At 43.2% G+C, this 17,390-nt stretch overlaps 1 protein-coding gene across 4 annotated transcripts in view; it reads left to right on the top strand.

Moving 5' to 3' along the window:
• Window positions 1-17,390, top strand: part of pdcd11 (programmed cell death 11) — a 59,692-nt gene that overhangs the window by 30,545 nt on the left and 11,757 nt on the right. For all 4 annotated transcript variants that reach the window (XM_060842178.1, XM_060842179.1, XM_060842176.1 and 1 more), the window contains exons 18-30: window positions 240-459; window positions 1,203-1,352; window positions 3,076-3,191; window positions 4,213-4,724; window positions 6,694-6,756; window positions 9,220-9,322; window positions 9,884-9,973; window positions 11,110-11,212; window positions 11,921-12,098; window positions 12,904-12,960; window positions 14,720-14,842; window positions 16,169-16,291; window positions 17,049-17,214. In XM_060842178.1, coding sequence (XP_060698161.1) covers window positions 240-459; window positions 1,203-1,352; window positions 3,076-3,191; window positions 4,213-4,724; window positions 6,694-6,756; window positions 9,220-9,322; window positions 9,884-9,973; window positions 11,110-11,212; window positions 11,921-12,098; window positions 12,904-12,960; window positions 14,720-14,842; window positions 16,169-16,291; window positions 17,049-17,214 — 2,004 coding nt within the window. The remainder of the gene's footprint in view (window positions 1-239; window positions 460-1,202; window positions 1,353-3,075; window positions 3,192-4,212; window positions 4,725-6,693; window positions 6,757-9,219; window positions 9,323-9,883; window positions 9,974-11,109; window positions 11,213-11,920; window positions 12,099-12,903; window positions 12,961-14,719; window positions 14,843-16,168; window positions 16,292-17,048; window positions 17,215-17,390) is intronic.

Raw genomic sequence — 17,390 nt, 5'->3', positions numbered from 1 at the left:
CTGAAGGCGACTCCAGTCCTACAGCATTGTGGTTGATTCTTAACAATACTCTGAAATGGCTTAGCAAACTAAGGGCAGCTAAGGGTGGGCAATACATTACAGACTTGCCAGTAGTGTTCATATGTAAGCTATCTAAACAGACTGGATTCTAGTCCAGGGGTTTATATGTAGAATAATTGATACCCAAGAATGGTTTAAGTGTGTATTAAATTTGCTGGTTAATGTTTCTTCTCCTCCAGGCTATATCTGATAAATTTGTCACAAACATCGAGGATCATTTTGTGGTGGGCCAGACAGTGGTTGCCAAGATTACAAACCTGGATGAGGAAAAGAAGCGAGTATTACTGACTCTGAAAGTGTCTGAATGTGGGTCTGGGGAAGAGGATGATGAAAGTCTTGCACTCCTGAGCCAATACTGTAGGGAACTGGAATTTGTCAGGACCTTGATGAGCAGCAGAGGTAATGTCTGAAATCCACAATTTGGATGGCCTTCAGAAAGGAAATATTTTAGAATTGATCATAAGTACAAGAGGAAACCATTCAGCCCCTTGAGTCTGTTTCACAAGTCAATTAGGTCATGTCTGATCTCTGAGTAACTCTGTTGACCACAGTCAGTTCCATAACCCTGATTATTCTTTCCCAGTTGTAGTTATGATATTTTCAATTGAGATCCTGCCTCAGTAGCTTTCTTGGGCAGCATTTTCCACATTTCCACTCCCATTTTGGAGCTACCAGTTTTGAGTCCACCTCTTTCTGCCTTTCAGTCATGAGTGTAGAATATCAGAGGTGCAATTTTCACCATCATGCCCAGACATAGCTTGATCTTAAGAACATAAGAAATAGGATTGAAAATGGGTCATTCTGCCTTTCTCCCATTCAACAAGATGAAGGCTAATCTGCCCCAGGCGCCTCAACTCTCCTTTCAGCTGACTCCTCTCAACCCTCTGCTCCCTAGAATTTCAAAAACCTGTTTATCTTCTCTTTAAATACGCTCAGTGATCTAGTCTCCATAACTCTCTAGGGTAGAGAATTACAAGCATTCACGACCCTGTGGGAGATGACATTGCTTTGCATCTCCATTTTACAAGAGTTTATATGTAGAACAGCAGGTATCTGGGAGTGAGTTATCGGCTGAAATCTAATCAAGCGGTACTTGCAGGGCAGGTTGATGTTGAATTCTTCATGAATGTTTACTGTTTCAGATTCTCCAGTTGCTGTCAGTTTAAGTCGCCTGGCTACAGGGCAGAGACTCCAGCTGGTAGTTAGCAGAGTGGTGGGTGATGGCACAATGTATTTCACGGGTACAGAGGTTACCAAGCACACTGTTACAGCCAGTCGCTATCACCAGGAAGGTAAGTGCATGTCTGGCATTGGCATTTGATGAGTGGCTCACCTGATGATAATTTAAATCAAAATTCTGTCTGACTTGACCTTAAATAATTTCAAGGACTCCAGTGCGCTCTCAGGAGTGAATTCCAAAGATTGACGATCCTCAGAGAAGAAATCCCTCTTCATCCCTGTCTGAAATGAGCATCTATCAGTTTTGAACTGTGTCACTAGATATAGATTACAATGACAGGAAACATTCTCCCAGCGCCTATCCTGTTTATATCTTATAGATCCAACAAGATCTTTGCTCATTCTTCTAAACACCAATGAATGCAGGCTAAGCTATTCCTCAAAAGACAACCTCTTTATTCCAGGAATCAGCCGAGTGAACCTTCTGTGAAATCCCTCCAATGCAAATATATAATTCCATAGGTAAGATAACTAAAACTCAGCACAGTTTCCAGGTAGCATCTCCCAAATGCCCTGTCCAAATGCACTTTCTTACTTTTACACTCCATCCCTTCTGAAATGAAGGCTAGCATTCTGTTTGCCTCCTTCTTTGTACCTTCTTGCTGATATTTTGTGGTTCATATACAGGGATACCCAATCCCCACTGGACTGCAGCATTCAGTTTGCTAACCCAATTATCCTGACTTTTTTTTCCCCTGGTTGACAGCCAATCCATGCTAACGTATCACCCCCAATAACATAAGATCTTAGCCTGTGTCTAACTTATTTTGTGACACATTATCGAATGCCTTTTAGCAATTTAAATGCTCACCATCTGTGGTTCCCCTTTATCCACCCTGCTTACTATAATCTTTAAAGACCTCTCAAATAAATACATTTGTCAAGCATGATTTGGTACCTTGTTTGCCATTTACTTTTAATCCAGATTCCCCCTCATTGTTATTCAGTAATTCCTTTTCCCCACAGCGCCCTGTGTTAGTGTTTCTCTGCAGATGTTAAACCAGCTCTCTCACTGCATAACGAATCACCTCCTCATCCCTGCATCCACTATAAACAATAGCCTGAGTGATCTACTATTGATGGAATATTGATTCGGACCACATCCTGCAGATGTGAATTCATTTGGAAAACCAGTGAAACTTGGTGGCTTTAAAGCATTGAGGTTTTACAATGAGACTGACTTTTTAAACAGCTCAGCATCATTTAAGGAGCTTGCTGAAGCAATGTGAGCATAGAGCGTGTGAATAGCTGATGTAGGAAAACCAGTCACAGATACACCAGAGCATGGTGCTACTGACTGAACATGGGCGGCACGGTGGCACAGTGGTTAGCACTGCTGCCTCACAGCGCCTGAGACCCGGGTTCAATTCCCGACTCGGGCGACTGACTGTGTGGAGTTTGCACGTTCTCCCCGTGTCTGCGTGGGTTTCCTCCGGGTGCTCCGGTTTCCTCCCACAGTCCAAAGATGTACAGGTCAGGTGAATTGGCCATACTAAATTGCCCGTAGTGTTAGGTAAGGGGTAAATGTAGGGGTATGGGTGAGTTGCGCTTCGGCGGGTCGGTGTGGACTTGTTGGGCCGAAGGGCCTGTTTCCACACTGTAAGTAATCTAATCTAATCTAATCATGATACTGTTGTGATCACAGTTGAGATCTCATGGATCAGTGTGGTAGAATGAACTCACTACTTCGGGAGCCAAGGACGATGGACTGTTTTACATGAAACAGCAAAAGACTGATGCCGGATTTGTTCACTGTGCCTTGGTTCTTTTTTGTAGGGGTGTCTCTGAGCCCAGGACAACAGTGCACAGCAGTCGTGGTGTTTGTAGATCTCCTCTCATCCACTGTTCATGTGTCTCTCCGTCAGGAGCTGCTAAATGCTGATGTGAAAAAGGTACAGTGGTGCTGGGTTGAGCTGTGACAAAGAAAAACACAATCAGCATCTACTCCAGTGGCACTGAGCAAGAATCCTAATTTTAGAACGAAAATGGGATTCCAGTGCTATTTCGGAGAAAAGTGAAGCTGAGTGTGTCAATGTCAGGCTTGAGATTCGGGTGGATAGAAGAAAGGAGTTTTCCTCCACTTCTCAAAGATTCCTGTTAACCCTTAACGATCAAGAATTAATCTGCTTAGAAATTGCTACAAACCGAAATGTCTGACTGAAATTGATAAGCAGTGAGCACAGCAAGTGTAGAGAAGGCTTTACTCTGTAACTAACCCCATATTCTCCCTATCCTGGGAGGGTTGTAGAGACACAGTTGAGGAAGCTTTACCCTGTATCTGACTCCCTGCTGACCCTGTCCTGAGAATGTTTGATGTTGACAGTGTTGAGGTAGCTTTACTTTCAGTTTAAAAGAGTAGACAAGAGTTTTACTCAGTAGCTAACCCTGTGCTGTCCCTGTCCTGGGAGTGTTTGATGTGGAGAGTATAGAGGGAGCTTTAATTTCAGTTTAAAAGAGTAGAGGAGATTTTACCTTCAGTTTAAAAGAGTAGCGAGAGCATTAGTTTGTGTCAATCCACGTGCTGTCCCTGTCCTGGGAGTGTTTGATGAGGACAATGTAGAGGAAGCTTTACTCTATATTTGTCCCCATGCTGTACCTGTGCTGGAGTATTTGATTGGGATTTGTCAGGGGAGTTTACTTTTTGGTTTTAAAAAGAGTAGTAGAAGCTTTACTCTGTGTCTAAACCCATGCTCCCCTTGCCCTGGGAGTGGTTGATGGAACAGTGTCGAGGGAGCTTTACTATTTCTAAATCCTTTGCTGTACCTGATCTTGAGGTGTTTGTCAGGAAATCTGGTGCAAGGGATAGAGACAGTCTTGAGTTTGCATTATGCAGATGTGAAAAGCTAACAAGGTGGAATAATTGAGTCAGTAAATGATGAGCTGATGAACCGAGTGGACAATTTTGTGTTGCAGTTGAAAGGAATTTCCCAGCATCCTGCTGTGGTGCAGTTTGTGACACAGGACGTTGCCGTTGTTTCACTGACTGGTACTTCGAAGCTGCTTCTCGTTCCAGTCACATTCCACGTAAACGACACCTTTCACTTCGACTCTGAGAAACTCTTTGTGGGACAGACCATCTCTGTGTCGCTGAACACAGCTGGAGTAGAACATCTTGGGATCCCGCTCGTTGCCCGAGGGCGCAAGAAACACAGCAGGGTCAAGCGAGAGCGCCAAATGTCAGAAGAAGAGGATTTGACGCCTGTGGTTCAGCATGCACTGTATGTCGGGAATGTAGTCAGTGGAACTGTGAAATCCGTGCAGCCAAACTGCCTGCTGATCAAGTTAGAAGGCGGCGTGACTGGATTTGTTCACGTTTCAGAAATCGATGACTGCGTTCCTGACGGCTCCTTCCCAACGACGAAACAAAAAGTTGGCAATGTCGAAACAGCAAAGGTCATTGGAGGTAGAGAAGTCAAGTCTCACAGGTAGGTGCTCTGCTGGTTTCTGAATGTTTTTGGTTTGACCTTAATCCTGTGGGCTAGCCCTGAGGTTTGGTGGGAATACTAAATGGAAAGCGGGCAGTCACTGTTCTAGTGCAGCCTTACAATGTCACCAAGTCCTTTTGAGTTAACAAGTGTTGCTGAGGTTTTTTGTTCTCATCTGGACACAGGCAAAGTGGCACGTGTTGGCCTTGCTTCACTATTCTGGCACTCAACCTCATTGCATAGTGAGTACCTGGTGTCACATGGCTTAGACTGAGACCATCTGACAGGTTATCCTACTAAGAAGCATTAAGGAAAGTCTCTCATTTCTAATTGCCATTCGCAGTTATGTCACCTTGCAGCAGTTAAATGCTTTGAAATATAGTTATAGCTGTATTGTGGGCATCGAGACAGCCAAGTTACACAAAATAAGATCTCAAACAGAGCGGTGAAATACCAGTAACGGCCCCAGAGACATGGCTTCAATCCTCACCATGCCAATGGGGAGGGATTTAAATCTAGTTAATAAATTTACACTGCACTGCTAGTTTCACTCTTCATAAGGACACCAAATTATTGTGAAAACTCAAACTGCTCACTGATGTCCTTTCGAGAAGGACATCTGCCGTTCTTGTCTGATCTGGCTATTCCTGACTCCAGATTCTTAACAATGTGATTAATGCTTAACTGCCCTCTGATATGACCAAAGAAGATATTGGTTCAAAAATAAAAGGACAGTAAAAGCTGATCTTACCAACCATACCTATGTTGTTTAAACAAATAGAATGACCAAATCAGTTTCAGTGATGCTACAGGATAATTTAAGACAAAGTTATTGCCATGCATTACATTGTAGCAACCAGTTTGGACAGGAGGGCCCAAGTTTAACATCTCATCTTCAGCAATAGCCCCTCCAACAGCGTGGCCTCCCTTCGCTGTTGACCCTCCGACTGTGTGGAGCTGACCCAGAAGTGACTCTGTTGAGAGTTATTTAATGTGAATTATTTTGCTGGTTTCCCATCTCACAATGGCAGATTTAATTAATTCACTCTTGCAAATTGCTTTGATATAGTTTAAACATGACTTCTGGAATCCACTCCTAAAAGCTTATTAATTTCAGGGGTACAAGGTTTGTGCACAGGTTAAGTCCTGCAGTTAGAATCAAAATCCATAGAATCCCTACAGTTTTGGTAAAACACCATTTGGTCCATCAAGTCCACCCTGACCTTCCAAAGAACATCCCACCCAGACATCCCATCTCTGTAACCCTGTATTACCCATGGCAAATCTGTCTAACCTGCGCATCTTTGGACTGTGGAAGGAAACCCACGCAGACATTGGGAGAATGTGCAAACTCCGCACAGTCTCCCCAGGATGGAATCGAACCAGGTCCCTGGCGCTGTGCAGCACAGCACTAACCACTGAGCCACCTTGCCATTTCATCTTGCACATTGCAAAGAGTTGGAGTGTGACATTCAATGTGTGTGGAAACCATGTCCAGTAGTGATTGTACTGAAACTAGAATTAGCCTTTCATTGTAATTGATTATGATCGCGCAAGCATTATTATTGCACTAGTGTCCAGTTGCAGGCGGCTCGATGGCTCAGTGGTTAGCGCTGCTGCCTCACAGCACCAGGGACCCAGGTTCGATTTTAACCTTGAGCGACTGTGTGTGTGAAATTTACACATTCTCCCTGTGTCAGTGTGGGTTTCCTCCAGATGCTCCGGTTTCCTCCCACAGTCCAAAGATGTGTAGGTTAGGCGAATTAGCCATACTAAATTGCCCATAATGTTAGGTGCATTAGTCAGAGAGAAATGGGTCTGGGTGGCGTACTCTTTGGAGAGTCGGTGTGGACTTGTTGGGCCGAAGGGTGTGTTTCCACACTGTAGGGAATCTAATCTAATCTAATCTTTAAAAAAAGGTCTATTTTCTGGCAGTAATTGATATTATTTTTGTCTTCCCACATTTTAGATTTTTGCCAATCACGCACCCGAACTTTTCGATGACTATACCGGTGTTAACACTGCGACCAAGGTAAGTCAAGATACCGTGATGGTTGTTGGAGAATCAAATACAGGTCACAGAAAGTTTAGCTTGCTGTACACTGTTCTGGTTTGGTTTGATCAAACTTGGAGTGTGTGCAGAATGCCAGTCTCCATCTGAAGTAATAGAGTTATGGTGAAGGTACAGAAGGGATTCACAAGAGCTGAGAAGTTATAACTATCTGGGGAAGTTAAGCAGGCAATTCTATTACAGAAGAGAATAAACATGAGGAAGAGGTTGCAGAGATCTTTAAAATAATGAAAGGGTTCATTTGGGTAAACCGATGTTGCAATATGTAGATAAGATCAAAACTACAGACTATCAGTATCAGGTAGTATATAATAAGTCCTGTTAGAACGCTATCCGGAGAGTGGTGAAAATGTGGTACTGTGTACTGCAGGGAGCAGTTGAGGCAGACAACACTGAGGTGAAGCTATGCCAAGGAAGGTCGAAGGGGTTGTATGGAGCAGAAGCACCAGTAAGGATCAGATGGGCAATTTGACCTGTCCTGTAATTACAATGTAGATGAATTGCCTTGACGCTGATTGGCTCAGTGAGATTTTGAGCAAACAGCTGAAGCTTTGCAAACACAGAGAGTCATTGGGAGGAGGAAATGAGAGATGGGGATTGGATTGGACTTGGCTGCGATACCTCGGATTGAACAGCTTGTCAGCACTCACTGTGAAATCTTGCTCTTTTAAAAAGAGTTTATAATGAGACAGGATCCAGGCTTCGAGTCCACTTTTTTTTCAGTTAGAGCGCATGAATGAATAGGGAGCTTGGTAGTAAATGATCAGAATGAGGAACTGATATCAAATCATAAAACTCCAGGAGCAGATCCATGTGTTCATGTTCTGTGTTCACTCAGTGACAGATTGAATACACTACAGAAGGAGATCATTTAGCCCATTACACCTATCTCTCTGTAGGATTTACTTACCTAGTGCTATTCCCTTGACTTTTCCACACAGCCTTGCACATTCTTCCCCTTCAGATAATGGAATCCTTATTGAATGCCAGTATGGAATAGGTATCCATCACACTATCAGGCAGTGTATTCCATATCCCACATTTCATTACATGAAAAATCATGTTCATGTTATTGCTTTTTCTGTCAGTTTGGTTCTCCATCACTCAATGGGAACATTTCTTCCCCTGTACTCTGTGCAGACATCTCGTGATTTCTTTAAGATATTCAAAATCATCTCAACATTCTATTCTTCACTGAAAACAACCCTGGCTTATCCATTTATCAGAAGTTTCCCACTCTCAGCCATTCTTTGAAATCTTTTCTGCACTCTCTCTTTTACCTTCACATCCTCCTTAAAGTATGTGGTGCATGCCCAGCATACTGGTTGTAGTATTGAAACTAATGTTTTATACAGTTTAACATCACTTCCTTGCTTTTGTATTTCATACCCATATTGATGAGACGTCAGAATGGCATATGCTTCATTAACTGTTCTCTCAACCTGTCTGCCCCCTTCAAAAATGTGTTCAGATCCTGTGTTCTCTTTAGAATTATTTTCTTTAAACTGTGTCTCTTCATGCTTCCTGTCAAAATGATTCAGTATTGCATTTCATCTGCCACTTGCCCATCCACTCCACCAACATGCTTATGTTCTTTTGAAGTTCTGTAGTATCCTCCTGAGTACACAATATTTCCAAATTTTGTTTTATCCACAGACTTTAAAATTGTGACCTGTATACCAAAGTCTGGGTTACTATATGATAAGAAGAAAGAAGTTCCTAATACTGAACCTTGGGAGCTCGCTTATAAAATTTCCACCATCTGAAAGATATTAGTTAAACACTCCTGTTTCCTGTCACACAGCCAATTTGTATTCATGTTACTACTGTTCCTCTTATTCCATGAGGTCTAATTTTGCTGGCAAGTCTGCTGTGTGGCAGTTTATCAAATATCCTTTGGGAATCCATGTGCACCTCATCAACCCTCTCAACTTTTTAAATTGCCAGTAAGTTAATTAAACGCAATTTGCCTTTTAGCCAATTTGTTCTGGCTTTCCTTCATTGACCCATATTTACCCAAGGATTTGTTGACTTTGTCCCAATATGTCACTTTTAGAAACTTCCCCCATTGTCAAAGTTACAGTGACTGATCTGTATTTGGTTGACTAACCTTTATGCTTTATTTTTTGACAAGGATTCCACATGTTTACAATTCCTCTATCCACTGGCACCACACCTGTATCCAAGGAGCTTTGGAAAATTATTGCCAGGGCCTCCACAATATCTACAGTCTCTTCCACCAATTTTCATGGATACTTTTTATCCCGGTTTGGTACCTTATCACTTTTACTGTAGAAATTTGACTATGACCACCACCTTATCAATTTTTAAACCCTTCAAGTGTCTGAACTCACCTAGGGAGATTTTCCTGGATGTTTACTTAACCATGACCTCTTCCTGCTGACTCTCCCTTTCCTTCCACAGCAAGCTGTCAGCAGACTGTGAACTCATGTTCCAGAGCGAGGACTTAGCAGACCAGCTGAAATCCTACAAACCCGGCCAAGTGTTAACGTGCTATGTGTCAAAGGTACAGCAGCTGATTCCGTACTGGGTGTAGGGAATCAACATGGGAGTAGGGTGTGGTCACTGAGGAGACCCTGGGGCAAGGAAGGTGAATGATTCTGATTTGAATGGGATTGATGTGAGCAGTTCGTATATCGGTACCTATTGTCACTTTACATTTACCAACTGGGTGTTTTCAGCTTCCAGGTGTGAATGATGGAATATATTGAGCTGGGTGGCCCCAGGATGATGGGTGATAGGGTGTGGCATGTTCTGTTTCTGTCACTGAGTGTGGGTCATAGCAGTGGCATCAATTTGGAACATGGGACTTGGAGCAGGCTGACTGACCCGGTGCTGTTTTTCAGTGGGTGAAGGGTGCTTTTGGGGAGAGGGTGTTCTTTGAGCAAATTAACTTCAGTAATGCAAGAACTTGCCCAGTTTGAATGTCACTACCGTGACCTCCTGTTGCTCTGAATTCCAGTTCTTATCATGACCAACTCTCGCATGTATTTTGCCGTACCACCTGCTCTTGCCTCCTGTTTCTGTCTCACCATCTCTTAACCCCTCCTCCTCCTCCTATTTTCAGTACAACCATACTAGAAAATGTCTGGATGTTGAAGTCACTCCTGTCATTTCTGGAAGTGTAGAGCTGCTGCTGATGTCTCAAAAAGTCAAGGTAAGTCTCCTACTGTGGTACAGGTCATGATCTCAAACAAATCAGCCTGGCTGCCTGGATCAGAGGGTCATTAGTTCATGTCTCATTTGATATCCCATAATTCATACCGACATTCCCAGTGTCAAACCAAGAGTGTGTTTTCATGGAATCACAGAATGGTTACAGCACAGAAAGTGGGCAGTTGACTCATTGTTTCTGATCTGAGCATTGTGACTTGGTGCCCATCTCCTGCCTTTCCCCCATATCCTTATTCAATGCTTCTACTCAAGTAGTCATCCATTGCCCTCTTGAGTGCCTCATGCTTTCCCCACACTTCCAGGCAATACCTTCCAGACTTCAATCACTCATGAGAGATTTAACTAAGGCCCTGTTTGCCTTTTTTAGCTGGACATGAAAGATCCAATGGCATTATTCGAACCTTGTCCTGGTGTCGTCATAAAAAAAAGGAGTGTTATGGAACTCTGCTTTTCTCTCTGTGCAGATGCTGCCAGACCTGCTGAGCTTTTCTAACACTTTGTTATCATCCCCCTGGTGCCCATTACTAAAACTTATCCTTTAGTATATCTAAAACAGATGGTCTGGTCATTATCACATTGCTGTTTGTACAGTGCTTTGATATTGGATTGATGTAGCCTCTGACATCCTGAGGGTGTGTGACTTGGCAATATTGAAATTATTGACTAATCCCAGTGATCAGTTACTCTCTTTTAATTTATAAAAGAACCAGACCTGATTTGAGGAAATTCCCCAGCAGTGGAGAGCTTCAGGAACGATTGATTCGAAGTTGGCTGTTACTCCCAAACACGCTACACTCCATGTAACGCGAATCAAACTACTCCGCTGCCCTGACATTTTAAAACACACAACTGGAGTAAAATGTGTAGTAGAAACAGAAAACAAAGAGAACCTCTTCAGAATCTTACCACTTCTGTTGAATCTCTGGTAAAAGTGAGTCTTTCAGCATGAGGATTGAGTGTACTTGACACTCCAATAACCCCATCACAAAGCAGTCATCCTTTAATAAGACTTCAGCTTGTTGAACACGCTGACAATTTCATCCCCGCTGAAATGCTGCAACTATGAAACTTACAAACGTCTTTTTTTTTCAATCCTCCCAATCACTCCACTTAATTCAGCACTTGAAGTTTCCCAAGAAACATTTTCAATCTGGCCAGGCCTTAACCGCGAAGGTGATCGGCCCAGACACAACCAACAGCCGTCTCAGCCTCTCACTCACAGGTAAGACTGAGCACCAAGGCTACTGTAGCAGAGGGAGGTGTCTGTCTTCTGATGGTTGCCTATATTTAATACATTACACTGAACTCTCACTGAACTGGAATAATGAACAACGACTGGGAGGGATATTTGATTGGATGTAACTGCCACCATCAGGTGTGGGTTCAGCAGGGGAGAACGGATACTGTGGAGAGGTTTGGGTGTTGATAGTTCCTGAGAGTGAAATTTGCTGACTGAAGGTTCTGAACAGGGCCATGGAGTGCACATAGGTTTGAGGTCAGAGAGTAAAAGTTGGAATCTTGGTTGAGACGCACTGGCAAGACTTGAACCTGAGGGGTTCTGACGTCCAGTTCAGACCCAGAGGACTGGGGAAATAGAGACTGGGGCTGGCTGCAGGAGAGGGTGTAGTGAGAGAGATGGGTCACAGGGGGAGGAGTAGTTGGGGTTGGAGACATGTTCAAGAGGGCAAGATTTGATTAGGATAGACTCTGGCTGAGACCGAACCCTTACAGGAATATTTCAGCTTTGGTTTGAATGCTGACAGATTCACTGGATCTGGGCTATTTGTGGCTGTGTGGGTTTTCTCTCTGAGACAATTGAAAAGATTTATTATATTATCTTGCCATATGATATGTTCCAATTCTGATATTTGTATTTTATCAAACTATCTTAATCAGAAGTTCTCACTAGCTCCTTGAATTCACTCTCTAGGTTTATGTTCTCTGGATGAAGGTTCGATAACACTGGGCATAATCAAGAAGGTCACTCCACACTTGGGGGTCACCATCAAGCTCCCTTTTGGAAAGAATGGTCTAGTGGGGCTATGTGATATAGCAGATTCATACAAAGAGTCACAATTCGAGGCGCTCACCCCGGGCCGCATAGTCAGGTTAGTACCAGAAGATGCAGCATGTAACATGCAGAATCCTCCCTGCTGCTTTTACCTAGTTACTACACTTGGAGGCTGCGCCTCGCTGCAGGGAGGAGAGTGTGAGTTGCTCATCGGTTGTGTCTGAGTGGGTCACATTCTTAACTCTGTTAGAATGTTGTGATTTTAAGTCCCACCCCAAAAACATGAGCACAGAACCTTAACCAAGGTACATCCATGCAAGACTGAGGCAGTGCTGCACTGCTAAAGATACCACCTTACAGATGAGACATTTTAACTACCTACTCGCATCCCACAGCCATTATTCAAATGGGAGCAGGAGAGCTCCCCAGGTGACTGAGTAATTTTTATCATTGAAAGCAGAACCTCTTTATTATTGTCTCATTTCTATCATGGGAACTTGCAGTGCTCACATTATCTTTACAAGCAATTCACATCGGATATAATGTGGGATAGTAAGAGAATGTGAAAGGTGCTGTAAAATTGTATTTTACAATGGAAACTGGAATTAATTCTGTTGAGTCGTCAGCAGATGTCTCTGCTCTATTAAGTTTCCTGACTGAATTATACACCTGGGTGACTGGGAGAGTCAGTAGCCTCCCTACCCAGCCCGGTTTGATCCAAGTAACTACACAGATCAATCAGCTTCTGAGGAGATGCACGTTTGTATGTGATCCAGTTTCCAAACCATTGTCTTAATCCTCTCATTCCCTGTTTTATTAACTTTTCTGTTAGTTGCCCCAGGTAAAATTAATTGTGTAACCTCTTGTAGTGGCCTCTCTCACTGACTCTAGTGTTTTGACAGGTGCTGTGTCATTTCAAATGATGAGCATGAGTTGGCAGTTTCTCTCAGGAACTCAAGGTGAGCATTTCTCAATTAATTCTCTCTCTGTTTTTCTTTTTCTCTTTTTAGCTCTCTCAACCTTCCTCCCTGTCTCTCTCCCTCCTCTCCCTGTCTCTCTCCCTCCTCTCCCTGTCTCTCTCCCTCCTCTCCCTGTCTCTCTCCCTCCTCTCCCTGTCTCTCTCCCTCCTCTCCCTGTCTCTCTCCCTCCTCCTCTCCTTGTCTCTCTCCCCCCTTCCCTCTCTGTCTCTCTCCCTCCTTCTCTCTTTTTGTAGAAGCTAGCACACATTTGACCCCAGAGTTACAAGGGATATCTACATGGAATGACTGGTCAAATAAATTCGAGTCTGTCAACTTTGGGCATAGATTTATACTAGTGTGCGTAAGGTCCTACAGAAATATCCAAGGCAGAGAAAGACAATCTGTGGCACTCTTTATGCAGCTGTTGTTTTGAGTTTAGAATTGCTATCTTTATTTTCAAATCCTTCAACTGATTATCTCCTCCCTTTCACCATCACCTTCCACATCTCTGCAGTCCTTTAGTTCTAGCGTCTTAAACATGCTCCAATTTCTATCGTTACACCATTCCAATTTCTCGAACTCCCTCCCTAAACCTCTCCATCTTTCTCCTTTGAGTGATTCCTTGCCCCTCACCTGATTACAGCCCTATTGTTCTAATTATTGATATTGCTCATGTTAAAACAGAAGCTGATTTACCAAACCATCACTGGGTCTTGAAGAAACTATCAGCTCAAATCCCTCCAACAGTTGAAACACAAATAGAAAATGCTGAAGAAACTCAGCAGGTCTGGCTGCATTTGTGGAGAGAAAGCAGTTAATATTTCGAGTCCAGTGATCCTCCTTCAGAATGGAAATGAAGCAGAAATTGTGCTGCAGTGGTGGGCAACTGGAAATTCAAGGTCATTTTTACAGATAGAGGGGAGGTTTTTGGCAAAGTGATCAGTCAGGCTGCATCTTTAAGTGTCTACTGGGTTACAAGGTTACAGATTGTGTTGGAATATGATTCTGCTGCTACTGATAGCCAATATGTGCCTCTTGGATTCCCAGTCTTGAGTTGGTAACTTTGTTCCAAGTCTATCCCTTTACCACAATGATCGAACTTTAGCTGGCCAATCTCCTCTTTCCAGTCAAGTGTTGATTGGATAGAATGTATACCTCTGTGTCTGGCTTGTGTCTCCACAGCAGACCATTTAGCCCAACTGTTTGACGCTGTGTTTTCATGTGAGTTTTGTTTTGCATTACCAACATAACCTTGTTCCAATCTCCCTTGTTTTAACTATCTTCCCCTTAAGTACTGCTCACCTCCCACTTCCAGAGCAGTGAATTCCACATTATCAGCACGCTGGATAAAGAACCCCCTCCATGTTGGATTTGTCAATGAGTATCTTCTTCAGATTTATGGCACTTAGTTTTGGGGTCTCTTTCCAAGTGGAACAGCTTCTCTGCATCTATCCTGCTGATCTCTTTGACCAATCAAGTTACCTCTCAGCACTCTCTTTTCCAGAGTCAAGAACCTGTGGTTGTTTTAATCTTGCATATCTGGTAGAATTTTTGAGAGTTTTTTTTGTGCCTTCTCTAGTCTCTCTGTACCCTTTTTATAATGTAGAGTCAGGCTGTTGCAGTGTGATCTAATCAAAGTTCGACTCAAATTTAACACAAGTTTTTGTCTGCATTAACTTAAAAGCCTGTTTGAAATATGTCATCCTGCTACTGTTTACTGGGTTTTCCAGATTTATGTATGTGTTCAATTCCTCTCTAGAGTGTACCCTGAACATGAGTCTTCAATAAGTGACCCAGAGATTACATCGGCCAAGGATCTTCAGAAGGGGCAGCTCCTGAGAGGTTATGTAAAGGCTGTCAGAGAGTCTGGAGTCTTTGTCAGGTGAGCTATGTGTGGTTGCGGTGAGAAGTCAATCATGAATTAGTGTGGCAGACTATAGCAAGCCATCGTTTGCAAGTGTAAGCTTGAGCTGAGTGTACACACACCCTTGTCTGGGTTCTTAACTCTGGGCTTCTCCGATATTGAATGGCTGTTTCTTAGAGCAAAACAGTTTTAAATCAATGTCAGTGAGACGGAGGCAGACACTTACACAGGCTGCTCCTTTGCAAGTCTCCGTGGGCAGTAGGGTACTGACCCTCTAATATTTTGAAGGTGGAAAGAGGTGATGTCAGTCTCACTGTTTCATCGCTTGCCCCAGTGATGACCATCAGAGGGTGACCAGGCAGCAAGGTGTGATGGACTGAGGCATTGACCAAAAGAAAGGAGAAATGTACTGTCAGGTGGGGGAGACGATCTCCTCCTTCATTCACAGGAATTGAACTATTAGTGGGCACCTTGTCTGTATTGGCCCCTAATTCTATTTCTCTTTAAATAGAAATATCTTCTCAGCACTAAGTGAGATATTAACTCATTTTAGAGATTGCTATAAGATCACTTGCCCAATTTTGCTGTTGTAGAGGAAGCCAATTCCCTGATAGAAGTGAAATCATACCAATAAATTTATACATCACCTACAATGCCTTTCTATCGTATCGAGATCAGAACTGCTCACAGTATATCGTCTGCTTTTCATTCTGACGAAAGGTCATTGATGTGAAACATGACCCGGTGTATATTTCTCTCTCTGCTAGGTCATGCTGAATTTTGCTAGTCCGCATCTTTTTGTTTTTAGTTCAGATTTTCAGCATCCGCAGTGTATTACTTTGTGTTTCCCAACTCAGTTTCACTCATAGTTTGTGGAAGTTATCCTAGTGCTTTGTTTCCTTTTTCCCTATGGCTTTCTTACCCTCTGATGGTTACAATGGTTTGTGAACCTGTACGGCAGATCTTTCTGTTCCTTAGCTCTATTTAGACAAGTATTTTCCAGGATGTGGTTTATTGCTGCTGCTTCTTCTTGCGAAAATGCTCACCTGCTTTGAAGTAAACCCCCTCTGAAATAGTCTTGCAAGCAACTCAGGTCTAGGGTAGTTAGGGACTGGCAACAAATGCTGACCTGGTCAGTGACACCCATGAACAGATTTAATTTTAATAAATGTTAGATTTTCGCAAGGAAGTGGAGTGGCAGTTAGTTCTGGCAACTTGTATCTTGAGGTTTCTCCTACTTTGTGGTGTGAAAAAGGAGGTTCTTTGAATTTTTTTTCAAACCGTACGGCGATGCAGTGATGGTTGGCTGTGCAAATATTTCACCAAGTAATCTTTGTGTTTCAGTCTCTCCTCTTCGGTGTCAGGCCGTGTCCTATTCAATTACGTCACAGATCACTTTGTCAAGGACCATGGAATCTTCATGAAAAACATCCCAAAAGGAAAGCTGGTGACAGTCAAAGTACTGAGGTAGGAATTTACTGGGAAGGAGGAACCGAACAAGAGAATTGCTGAAGGTCCCAAGCTGGTGTTCACTGGGTTGAGTTAGCTTATCTCAATGTGGGCAACGCCAACTATCTGGCTTCTCGGGCAGAGAGATTGGCTCCGTTCTGAGCTCACTCCAAAGTGCCACCACATACTCCAAGGCAGCACCAAGTGGTCAAAGGTCAAGAACCATTTCCTGGCAAGAATCTGCACCTTTGGAGGAGGGAAGGAATCCAAAATGAGCTGTCGATGGCAGACATAGCACAGACCAATCAGGCCTGTTCTGGTTCTTGGAATGAGTTACCCAATTATTCCCACTTCTCCGGCTGTTTCCCACAGCCCAGCCATCTCCAGTTCCCTTTTCACTGTTATTATTGAATCTGCTTCCACCGTTCTTTCATGCAGTCCATTGCAGATCTTCAGTTTGCATCGCATGGAAACAAAAAACCATTTGCATCTTACATCTGTGCTGTTTATTACCGCCTTCCTGTCCGTGGAAACAGCGGAGATAGAGAGAAGCTGTCAAACTCCTTCAGAATTTTAAACTCCTCTCTGTCACCTTTTCCCTCTGAGGAGAATGAGCTCACCTTCTTTGTTTTTCCATTTAACGTATGTTTCTTGTCCTTTTATCATCCAAGTAAATCTCCCATGTGCCCTCTGATGGTTATTAAGAAAAGGATTTGCTATGTCATTTGAGGATTTCCTAAGGCCATCTCTATATATTCTAAACATTCCTTTGCAGTGTAAAGGATGAAGTGGAGCTCTCGCTCCTCCCTCAGGACACAGGAGCCCCAGATGTGCTGTCAAAGTCCGGCTTACCATTGAAACAGTCCAAAATGCTGAGTAATGCAAAAGGGACAGTCTCAAAAACCTTCAAACGCAAGAGAAGAGGTTCAGAGAGTGAGCAGGTAGGAAGCTCCGTGCCAAAATGTTTGGGGTTTTTTTTCCTAATAGAAATGTTGACTCTCAATCACCATTTTCCCGCTAACTCAGAAGGTGACTCCCTCTCACAGTCAGGAGAGAGTGATACTATCCTCACTCCATGCTGAGTGAGCTGGTGACTGGCAAGAGGGGAGGATCAGTT

Source organism: Hemiscyllium ocellatum, chromosome 22 (assembly GCF_020745735.1).
Source record: "Hemiscyllium ocellatum isolate sHemOce1 chromosome 22, sHemOce1.pat.X.cur, whole genome shotgun sequence".
Lineage (NCBI taxonomy): Eukaryota > Metazoa > Chordata > Chondrichthyes > Orectolobiformes > Hemiscylliidae > Hemiscyllium > Hemiscyllium ocellatum.
Note: the sequence above shows the minus strand (reverse complement) of the source record. Positions and strands in the feature narration are given on the sequence as shown.